The sequence below is a fragment of the Diachasma alloeum genome, unplaced genomic scaffold (genome assembly GCF_001412515.2).
Source record: "Diachasma alloeum isolate Michigan unplaced genomic scaffold, Dall2.0 Dall_scaffold_01302, whole genome shotgun sequence".
NCBI lineage: Eukaryota > Metazoa > Arthropoda > Insecta > Hymenoptera > Braconidae > Diachasma > Diachasma alloeum.
The window spans coordinates 1-12,194 of record NW_021681407.1 but is presented as its reverse complement, the minus strand read 5'-3'; the positions used below and the strand labels follow the sequence as shown (position 1 = coordinate 12,194).

At 38.3% G+C, this 12,194-nt stretch overlaps 1 protein-coding gene across 1 annotated transcript; it reads left to right on the top strand.

Moving 5' to 3' along the window:
- Positions 1-9,059: 9,059 nt before the first annotated feature.
- LOC107046316 lies at positions 9,060-10,478 on the top strand. Its single transcript, XM_015268908.1, has 4 exons — positions 9,060-9,102; positions 9,365-9,674; positions 9,725-10,030; positions 10,154-10,478. The coding sequence occupies exons 1-4, from the start codon at positions 9,060-9,062 to the stop codon at positions 10,476-10,478; spliced, it is 984 nt and encodes a 327-aa protein (XP_015124394.1).
- Positions 10,479-12,194: the final 1,716 nt, after the last annotated feature.

The window sequence follows — 12,194 nt, the reverse complement described above, 5'->3', positions numbered from 1 at the left end:
AAAAGTCCTCTGAGTGGACGAGTTTGCCTCAGAGGCCGGTTTTCGTCGAACCTCCCGTGAAGGTTCGGCTGGCGCCCGACTATTGAGCGATAGAGACGGCTAAAAAGTAGTTTGGATTTTTCCTAGGTGAACAACCCGGGAAAATATCCTTACAAAATGGCTTACAAATTTTGTAAGGATATTTTCCTGGGTTGTTCACCTAGGAAAAATCCAAACTACTTTTTAGCCGTCTCTATCGCTCAATANATCCCCCTACGCTCGCCGCCAACGGTTATTCACCGAGGCGACGTGGAGTCCGAAACTCCTTATCCTGGCTTCTTCAGCCATTCCACCATCCAGCAGTTTTAGCCGTCTCTATCGCTCAATAGTCGGGCGCCAGCCGAACCTTCACGGGAGGTTCGGCGAAAACCGGCCTGTGAGGTAAACTCATCCACTCAGAGGACTTTTTGGGCTGGACAATGGGTTGCCTAGCTAACATCCGCGTGATACGGTAGAGTGGGCGAGGTCCACCAGGAGTATTACCGTCACATTCCACGGCCTTTGCAAGCTGAGGATTATCCCTCGCGGCATAAGTTCCCTACTGCATGGGATTCATCTTTCCTCCGGAGGGTCTCTCGACTCCTCCGGCATTTTTCCTCTCTCCAAGCATTTCTACTCGGGAGAGTTTCCGAACTATTTGCGATTCTGCCCCTCTCCACCACCAGTTACCGCTTTCGTCATCGCGCGTCACTGCCTCCGGGTAGTACTAGACCGTCGGCGTATGGTNTCGGCATTTTTCCTCTCTCCAAGCATTTCTACTCGGGAGAGTTTCCGAACTATTTGCGATTCTGCCCCTCTCCACCACCAGTTACCGCTTTCGTCATCGCGCGTCACTGCCTCCGGGTAGTACTAGACCGTCGGCGTATGGTCGGACCGACAGGAGGATTTCTCGACTCCAGGCCCACGGGCCCATACGCCTCGAATCGTTCCGCCGAGACTAGATGACGCCGAACACGACGAAGTCGTCACCTCGCGTTCCGAAATAACTCAGATTTACGCGCGGGGGATGCAGGGGCATCCCCCTATATTCGCCGCCACAGTTATGCACCAGGCTACGCTGAGTAAACTCCTTACCATGGCTNCTGGCTTTTCCGCCATCCACCACTTCCAGCACACCGAGAGATTATTTCAAACTCTCGGTTCAAGCGCTCTCGTGCGACTAACTCGGAATCTTACTAGGGCCTTGCCTCCTAGTCTGGATATCTCGGCGACGATAGGTCATTCCGTTACCCTATCCCCACCAATCAATCCGACGGGATCACGGAGGTACCAGTCCTTTCACCTGGCCGTTGGTCCCTAGCCTACTCCGACATAGCCTATAGAATCGCCCAGTTGGACAGCCTGTACTTCGGCCCCGTTTCCCCTAGCACATCCTGGGCGAATTCTAATACGGCGATAGTCTAGTAACGCCCTCCAGACCTCCAGGGGTCGCGGTTTCACCCATAACCGCTATGCCTTAGGTCTTTCATTGGTTTGTGGTTTATCTCACCTAGTCCCGGCTTTCTTCAGCCGCTTCTAGGTGTCACTACTTATCTCTCTTCAACAATTTTGAGAGTTCACTTATCTTTTTAAGCGGATTTCAACCCGTAACGAGAAAATCTCGTTACAATTTCTTTTACCAAATATGTTCCAAATACTTGCGTGAATTTACGATTCATTGATTCCTTTCGATTCATGGGGAGTAGTCTCGAAAGATTAGCAAGTTATCTTGATAATGATGATAAGCAGATAATCAAGAAATGTCAGTCTGATTCTGCGAGATTCAATTTATTATGTAGAAAAGGTGTATTCCCTTATGAATATATCGATGGTTGGGAAAAATTAGATGAAACAAATTTACCAGGAAAGAACGATTTTTATTCACTATTGACTGATCAACACATAGCTGATGAGGATTACCAACATGCGATTAATGTATGGAGTGCATTCAATATCAACACACTGGGAGAGTATTCAGATCTCTATCTCCAAACAAATGTTCTATTGCTTGCTGATATTTTCGAAAATTTTCGTCACAATTGCTTCTCAACTTATGAATTGGATCCAAACACACCCAAGTGAATTTAGAGCTTTTGGCTGATCCTGAAATGGTACTATTTATCGAGAAAAGCATTAGAGGTGGAGTAGCACAGTGTGCAAACAGATATGCTCAGGCTAATAATCCATTCATGGAAAAATTCTATGATGAATCTGTTGAAACATCTTATTTGATGTATTACGATGTCAATAATTTATACGGAGCTGCGATGAGTGTCAGTTTACCATGTAATTCATTCGTATGGGTTGATAGTGATTCTGTAGATATTCTAAATGTTGCAGATGATTCTCCAGTGGGGTATATTCTCGAAGTGGATTTGGAATATCCTCAAGAATTACATGAACTCCATAAAGATTTCCCACTCTGTCCCGAACATTTCACCCCACCAAACAGTAAACATACCAAATTAGCAACCACTCCGTTCCCGAAAGAGAAGTATGTCATACATTATAGGAATTTAAAACAATACGTAGCACTCGGAATGAGATTGAAGTGTATCCATCGTATTTTAAAATTCAATCAAACACCCTGGCTGAAGCCGTATATAGATTTGAATACCACCAAGCGACAACAATCAACAAATGAATTCGAAAAAAACTTCTATAAATTGATGAATAATGCGGTTTTCGGGAAAACGATGGAAAATGTTAGAAAGCAGAAGGATATTAAACTTGTTACACATTGGGATGGGCGATATGGTGCGAAAGCACTCGTTGCAAAACCTAATTTTCATAGTTGTTGTGTGTTTGATGAGGATATGGTGATTATTGAAATGAATAGAACATCAGTATATTTTAAGAAACCTATCTACATTGGATTTACAATTCTTGATGTATCAAAAACTATTGTATATGACTTCCATTATAACTATGTAAAAACCAAATTTGGAGATCGCGCAAAACTGATGTACACCGATACAGATACTTTACTGTATTTATTTCGTGTACCAAATATTTATGAGACGATTAAAAACGATGTAAATGAAAAGTTCGATACATCTGATTATAAAGTCGATGATGAGTATGGAATTCCCCTGAAAAATAAGAAAGTATTGGGTCTAATGAAGGACGAAAATAATGGTAAAATCATGGTTGAGTTTGTAGGATTAAGAGCGAAGACTTATGCTTTCAGGATGTTGGGTGATGATGATAAAGCTACGAAAAAAGCTAAGGGTGTTAAAGCTGCCACACTCAGGAAAATTACATTTGATGATTATAAGAACTGTCTCCTTGATAATCATCATATTGTGAGAAATCAATATTTAATCCAGAGTAAAAAACATGAAGTGTACACAATCTGTGAAAAGAAATTGGTATTGAGTTGGGAAGATGACAAGCGTATGATTTCATCTCTTACTACGGATACTTTACCTTGGGGATACAACAACCAATCTTCATGAATGTTCGAAAATCATGATATACTGTAAATATTTAGGTTTAAGGTAAAAAATAAAGTTAAATATTGAATCAATTTTCATGACTATTGAAAAATTATAATATACTGTAAATATTTTGGTTTAAGGTGAAAAATGAAAATAAATATTCCATAAATTTTTCATTTTGTATATGAAATTTTATTAGTTATGAGGAAAGTTTTATACATCAGTATTATTTATCCAACTATTATGAGAATTATTAAATCCTAACCATTTTATATACAATTTATCACCCCGTTTCTTGATGATTTTTTCTATGAGATAAATATCAGGATGTTTGACTTTCGCTAATTGCTCTTCATAGAAACTTCCCTCAATTGGATTTCCTTGATAATCGATTAATTTATATGTAATGGGGTTAGTATTTTGGATTTTATCAACCGTGAAAATTTCGGTAGTCCAATTGGGGGTATAGCCTTTTTCGAAAACATGATTATATTTACTTATTCTCACTTTCTCTTTATTTGTGAACTCTATTTTTTTAGTTTCATTAACTCGACTCATACTATAAATTCGATGACGAAGAAACGATTTATTTGTAGCATTCACATCCTTCGGTTTCATATGAATCGTTCGATGCTTAGTGTCATTGTAAGAGGAGACAATTTCCCTGAGAATATCAATCCATCGATATGAGCCTTGAAGCGAGAATTTTTTCCACATTTTCTCCTTCAACGTACGATTGAATCTTTCACAAATCGATGCTTTTAAATTGTTATATGTTGAATACATTTTTATATCGAATTTCTGCATGAGGTTCTTAAATTCTTTATTATAGAATTCCGTCCCTTGATCAACATGCAGATTTTCAGGTACACGACCTTGTTTTAATATGGAGGACATAGCTTCAGTTACATTTGATCCACTTTTGGTTTTGATCGGTACTGCCCAAGCATATTTGGAAAAAATGTCAATCGTTGTAAGAAGAAACTTGTACCCGGCATTTTGTTGGGCATATGCTGACATGTCAACAAGATCAGCCTGCCATGTTTCATCTAAATCTCGTATGTCAACATGACGTCTCCGATAATTTCTACGTGCTGGTCTGTGAAGTTCTTCAACTAAAGCTTCTTTCTCAGTCTTGAATGTTTCGTTTCCTTTTCCTTGATTTTTTTGCTTCATTGTCAGAGAGATGAGTCGTTCGTTGTGGAGCAGATCTCTTGACAAGTTTCACTTCTCTTTGATTTTCTCAAAATACTTGCGATGAATCTATAGTGTTGTCTTCAATTAATTTATCAGTGTTAACCTTATTTGAACTTCCCTCACCACCAGCTAAGGCTTGACTGCCTTCGAGATTCTTCATGATGAGCTTTTGTCATCAATAGCATCAGCAATATTACATAATCGTTTGTTTTTTATATCAAATTGTCCATCTGGTGTAAGTTTAAACCCCCTTCCTGGTGGTCCTCGAACATTTGGAGGGGTAAATCCGCCCCCAGTCAGATGTCGTCCGAACATATCAACGCTCATCTTGATACTAATCTTCAATACTGTGACTATTCTTTAATATATGAATCCAGCTTCTCTCAATTCTTCAATGATAGAGATCATTTCATTGTTATGATTGTTATTTCCCGCAGCCTCAGATGCGTATAACAATCGGAGTCTATCTACCAACTCATTAGGATCATCCCAGTATACATAATCAATATTACGCTTTCGTCGAGCAATCATCTGATTTGATAACCCTTTTCCGCGTGGAGATTTTATCACAAATTTTTCGATTCTTTCTTTATTACCCTGTCGCACACCTTTTTTCGGGTTGTAATGTGACATATTAAGATGAGTAGATTTCACAATTCTCGTATATGCACTCCTATCGTCATCCGTGATGAGGTCTGAATTGGGTGTGGCTTTGAAAAGCAATTCACGTAGTCCTGGCGTCTGTTTATACTCACCGTTACCAATGTATATTTGTTTTCCTTCAAACTGAATGGGTGTAGTTCCAATTACCATCTTATTTTTCAACATTCGGATTCCAATCTACGGATCTAATTCTCTCCTGCCATCTTCAGTAGTGAGTAACTGCAAGTATTCATCTACCGTAGTAGTCTCTGTTAATGTGTTTTTTGATAAGTCACTCTCATCATCATCGTCTTCGAGTATAGAATGATATCGGCTCATATCACCATCATATTCATCATCATCATCAATGCTAATCTCTTTCTTTGGTGTCAGAAAAGCTGATGATGAAGCTGACTCAGTGACGTGCGGTCTCATTTTACGAGTATTCATCTCAATAACTCTACTAGAATGTGATGGAATGGGTAATCCAATTTGGTGATCTTGTTCTGGAATCTTCAGTTTCTTCTTCTTTCTTGCTATTCCGGAATCAGTAGTTTGTTCAACGAGTTTTTGTAATGGTGTAACCATCGGTTTGAAAACTTCGTCGAGGACTTTATCCGTATCATTCTTTCCTAGTTTTATCAGCTCATGTTTCTTACGAATCGCTTCACTTGCATTCGTAATTTGCTGTAGCATATGTTTCTCTTTGTTCAGCGTACAACTCGACATGTTGAAGTCCGAAATACAACTGTCAGAGAGATCAAACATCTTAGATATTTATAAAACAATCAAATCCTCGTCGATAACGCCCATCATTAATTTCTCTATCCTTATCTATCACTAGAAAACTATATTTATCAATATTCCAGCATAATGAGCATAGGCTTTTGAATTGATTATATGTCATATCTGTGTTCACATGATCCTCATAGATATGCTGTAGATTCATATCATCCTGCTTAAATAATATCAGTAAATTGGCATTATCGCGCACGAGGTGTTTGGGTATCCTCGTATAAGTTTGACAAAGATAAAAGCAATCAACATCTCGATGTCGCCCCATACAGAAAAAAGCTCAAACGTTATCTTGTTTTTCACATGCAACATCATCAAAAATAAAGATAGAATTAGGTTGCGCATCATCAGGTTTTATAACGGTTTAATGTTCATTGAACGGGAAATATCCAATCGTATTGGTTGATTCTAAGACTTTCTTCAAAAACTCGTATTTTGGTTGGTTCAAAGATTTTGAATACACGTAAACATTTTCAAATCTTAAGCCATTGGGATGTGTAATGAGAGCCAATAATGCATTCGTCTTCCCACAATTCCAGGGACCACAAAAAATGGCGCGCACTGTATTTGGTAGCAATTCCCCATGACGTTTATCCTTCACCTTGTCAGTATCAGTCTGAGTAATCTCATCGAAATTCAGAATTGGTAATTCAACTTTTTGTTCTCTGAATTTCATCTTCGCTGATTAGCGTAACACACAACATCCACATGTAAACTGAGGTAAAATGTATAAATAGTGAGTATTTATACATTTCACATTCAGTTGGACAGATGCTATGGAAGTGAGCAGACGTAAGAAAAGTAGTAAAGGTTTCATCAATAGGATCATTAATAAATTGCCAATTGAACTTCATATTCCTGGTTATCAATATTGTGGACCAGATACAAAATTAGCTAAAAGATTAGCTCGTGGTGATCCCGGTATTAACCCTTTAGATGAAGCTTGCAAAGAACACGATATTGCGTATTCAAAAAATCGAGATAATCTTTCAGCTAGATATAAGGCTGATAGAATCTTACAAGAGGCAGCTTGGGGTCGTGTTTTATCGAAAGACGCAGGTTTAGGTGAGAAAGCTGCTGCATGGGCAGTAGCTAATACTATGAAAGCTAAAACAAAGTTAGACATTGGATTGATGAAGAAGAAGAGAATCACAAAGAAACGTGGGAAAAGTCTTGTGAAGAAGAAGGGGATCACAAAGAAAGTTGTGAAACGTCTTGTGAAGAAGAAGAAGAAAACATGTGCTCGTGGTGTTTCTCAGAAAAAAATACCTCTGAAACAGATAATTCGGATGGCGAAACAGGGAATACGTCCCGGAGACGCAGTCAAATCGGCTCTTCAGGCAGCACGGGATGCTGTCCGAAAAGCTGGAGGAAAGTGTTTCATCAAATCACCACGAATATTGCCAGTTCCCGGAAAAATTGGAGGAATCTTACCATTCTTGATTCCATTGTTTGCTGGTCTAAGTGCCACGGGAGCTTTAGCTGGAGGCGCCGCAGGCATTGCAAAAGCCGTAAATGATGCGAATGCAGCTAAACAGTATCATGCGGAGAACAAACGTCATAATCAATCAATGGAGGCAATTGCAATGGGTAATGGATTATATTTGAAGCCATACAAAACAGCATTAGGTCTCCATTTGAGACCAAAAAACTAATCAAGCTACCACACCGAGCCCTCAGCGATGCAGATATCATAAAATTTGCTAAATTAATGAAAATTCCATATTTTCGAGGAGTATTCATGAGAAATGCGTTACCCAAGAATGGACCTCAGAAAAATAAATCAGCTGTCGTCAATTTAGATGATAAAGATGGTCCTGGCACGCATTGGGTGGCATACAGAAAACGGAATAACGAAATTACGTATTTCGATAGTTTTCGAAATTTACAACCGCCAAAGGAACTTATGAAGTATTTCGGTGTTGGTAGCATCATCAAATATAATCACCAACAACATCAAGAATATGATACAGTAATATGTGGNAAATCAGCTGTCATCAATTTAGATGATAAAGATGGTCCTGGCACGCATTGAGTGGAATACAGAAAACGGAATAACGAAATTATGTATTTCCATAGTTTTGGAAATTTACAACCGCCAAAGGAACTTATGAAGTATTTCGGTGTTGGTAGCATCATCAAATATAATCACCAACAACATCAAAAATATGATACAGTAATATGTGGACATTTATGTCTTAAATTCCTCGATCACAATCTATAAATAGTGAGGATTATGATATACTGAATCAGTCCGAAGACAACAAACATGAGTGAATCTTTCACGCTAACATTATCGGGAACGTCTTCAATTTTAGAAGCCAATTATTTCCCACCAATTGAGCTATCTCCTAGTCATCATTACAGTTTGAGTCTTGTGGAATTGCCGACATTCAATTCAATTCCGAATATTGATGAAGGGAAGAATAAATTTTATCATTCTGATGGTGAGAGAGAACATACCATCACGATACCAACAGGTAGTTATGAAATCGACGAAATACAAAACTATTTGCAAAAAGTCTTGCAGAGAAGGGGTGTTACTATTGATTTGAAAGCAAATAATAACACCTTATGCAGCAAAATCAGAAGTAGTCATATAATAGATTTTACTCCTTCCGATTCCATTGGTCAACTATTGGGCTTCGATAGGAAAATTTCAACCCCTGATAGAACCCACATATCAGATTTACCTGTAAGAATCCTCAAGGTCAGTTCTCTGTGTGTGGAGTGTAACATCACCAGCGGTGCTTATATGAATGGGGAGAAGGTACACATCATACATGAATTTTTTCCTACTGTACCACCAGGATATAAGATCATGGAAGTCCCGAAAAACCTCATTTATCTACCGATCGCCGTGCAAGCCATAGATCATCTCCAGCTCAAGTTAGTAGATCAACATGATAAATTGGTGAATTTTCAAGGTGAAACTATAACAATAAGACTTCATGTGAAGCGAACATAATGGGTATTGTATTCAGAACGAAAATTGGAAAGAATTATAAAAGTACGTTATCGAAGCGAGGAGTCAACAGTCGTCACGGGACCGGCAAACAGTTAACACATGAAAATATTCAGTTCCTCAAAAGTTTGAATTTGAAACCAAGAGTGCAGAATATATATTGAACAGAAAATCATGGAGGATATATGGAAAATTCAGAAATCTGTTGAGTTTGATGAGTCGATTGCTCATTATGAGATGCATGCTCATGAACCATTTGCCTCATCATCATTCGGTAACAATTAGGATGATGTGATTTCAATAACAGTACAACATCAGGATTTGTGTCTTTTACCAAGTAAAAGTTATTTGCACATCTATGGACGTTTGACAAAAGAGGATGCTGCAGCTCCAGTCGAAAGAACCAGATTCGTGAATAATGCTATTTGTCATCTGTTTGAAGAGATTCGATATGAACTCAATGGTGTTGAAATTGATCGTGCGAAAAACGTTGGATTGACAAGTCTTATGAAGAATTATGTTTCACAAAAGCCTAGTCAATGGCCTTTATTGGAAAATGCAGGTTGGTTGAAAAAAGATACTATGGATAGTGATGAGACAATTACAAATGCAAATGGGTATTTCGATATTTCTATACCATTGAGTTTGATTCTCGGCTTTGCTGAAGATTATCAGATAATCATTGTGAATGGAAAGATGAGCTTATCCTCACGAGATCCAAGACGGATGTCAATGCCATTCTTCAAAGAGCAATCACAGTTCAAAATCCTGAGGAAAAATATAAAATCACATTACAAAAAATTGAGTGGTTAATTCCATATGTCAAAGTTTTTGATGAACGCAAGGTGAAACTGCTCAACTTTATTGGCAAAGATACACCCATCGGAATAGGATTTCGCACCTGGGAGCTGTACGAATATCCTCTACTTCCTACATCATCGAAGCATGTTTGGGTGGTGAAGACGTCGAACCAGTTAGAGAAACCACGATATGTGATCCTAGGATTCCAAACGGGATGAAAGACCAAAATTACTAATGCTAGCAACTTTGATCATTGCAAAATTCGGGATGTGAAGCTATTTTTGAATTCACAAAGTTATCCATATGGAAACATGAATCTTGATATTGATCATAATCAATTCTCTACATTGTATAATATGTATGTGAACTTCCAAGACTCATTTTATGGAAAAGAACCAGAGCCATTGCTGACTAGATCAGAGTTCTTGAAGAAAGCTCCATTGATTGTTATCGATTGCTCGAAACAGAATGAGTACCTGAAGAGCGGTCCAGTCGATATTCGTCTAGAATTTGAATCAGCTTCACATTTCCCAGCTAATACATCAGCCTACTGTCTTATTCTCCATGATCGAATCGTTGAGTATAATCCGATCAGTGGTGGGGTTAGGAAGCTCATGTAAACAACCAAAGGTACAAATATGATGATGTAGCCAAGATAAGAATCAGTCTCATATCAACTTTTAGAGCAACAACTTTATTCAAGATGGATAAGGGCAAAAACGATAGTTCCAAGTCTTCGAGCACGAAGTCCTACTCAGACTATCAAAAGGATACATCTCTCAAAGGAAGTGAGCCGTACTATGGTTCAGTGGATGCAGGACGTTATGGAGCAGTAGGCGATGGGACATATAAAAATAAATAAATGAACATAATCATGTATATTAAAAAATGAATATATTTTTTTTTCTTATCATTAATAAAAATCTCATCATTGTACACACCCTATTCTCATAAACATTATTATAATAACTTAAAACTATTCGAACCGCGTTTCAAAAACGATCTGTCCATGTTTTTGTCATAATATGGGATACAATATTTTTTCGCATAAACTTATTCGACGTCTGAATCGATCATGATCTCGAGCAATCTCTTCCCAGGGACCTCGACGAGCGGATCGATATGCATAATCCCAATGTAGAAGCAGATCGATTTCCGATTGTAGGTGGAAACTAACTTTCTTCATTTTCTTCTCTTTTTTCACACATCTGCGTAGTGATTGTCAGCATTTCAAATCAAATCAATCTTCTCATGACCGCGAGAGATGAAGAAAACCTCATNCGAGCGGATCGATATGCATAATCCCAATGTAGAAGCAGATCGATTTCCGATTGTAGGTGGAAACTAACTTTCTTCATTTTCTTCTCTTTTTTCACACATCTGCGTAGTGATTGTCAGCATTTCAAATCAAATCAATCTTCTCATGACCGCGAGAGATGAAGAAAACCTCATACTCAAAACTGAGTAGCTCAACCACATCACGTAAATTTTGTAAAATGTTATTGATTATTCTCAACGTCTGAGATAATTTCTCACAGGAATAACATTTTGATCCTTGGTTAGGCTGGAATTTTGAGCGCAGATCTCTAAAGTTCTTGCGTATTCGATTGATGAATTCATCTAGTGGCGGGAGTTCTGGTGATGCATGGATCAATACTTTGCTCACAATCTCACTCTCACTCAACCAATACGGTGGAACTGAGTGCAGCCATTGAATCTCATTGACAGTCAATGGTTCCAGCTCATCATCGTCATCGACTTCCGTTATCTTCTCCCTCAGCTCCTCGCAAAATTTCTTCAATTTCTGCAAATTATCAATATTCTGAATGATGTATGATAATTGTTCATGTTGACTGGTGCAATAATGAAAGTCATTCCTCCTCTCATGATATCGATCAGCTTTCAACACCTCATGATTGTCCCATAAACAATGTAAATCGGCCACAAGATATTTCACCAAAGTATGAAAACTTTTATCAAAATACTCATCGATTATTTCTTGATCAGTACTAGTTTCATCATTACTTCGCAAATGATGAGTTGGATAACACATGAACATAAACCTTCAAGGTAATCAATTGTCTGTGCTAATTTAGACTAGTGAGTTAGTTTGCTTTTACAAATCACTCTGTTTTACACAAGTAATAAGAAATTTGAAATAATTCGGGAACTGCTAACGATAATATGACGAATTCCCAAACCATAAGGTAAACTTCACGGTACGAGTTGAGATTTACTAAACTACGCTTGACGCTAGATTGAGTGTTGATCGGGCAGGGTTCGCGAGTTATACAGGGTGTTTCAGAAGTACATGTACATCTGAACACCTTAGGATC

Bases quoted from the DNA above. Each gene is read 5' to 3' on its own strand.
- LOC107046316 (XM_015268908.1), top strand. From the start codon at position 9,060: ATGGGTATTGTATTCAGAACGAAAATTGGAAAGAATTATAAAA. The intron at 9,103-9,364 runs GTACGTTATCGA...TTTCAATAACAG, and splicing joins AATTGGAAAGAATTATAAAA to TACAACATCAGGATTTGTGT. The intron at 10,031-10,153 runs GTTAGAGAAACC...GAATTCACAAAG, and splicing joins GTGGTGAAGACGTCGAACCA to TTATCCATATGGAAACATGA.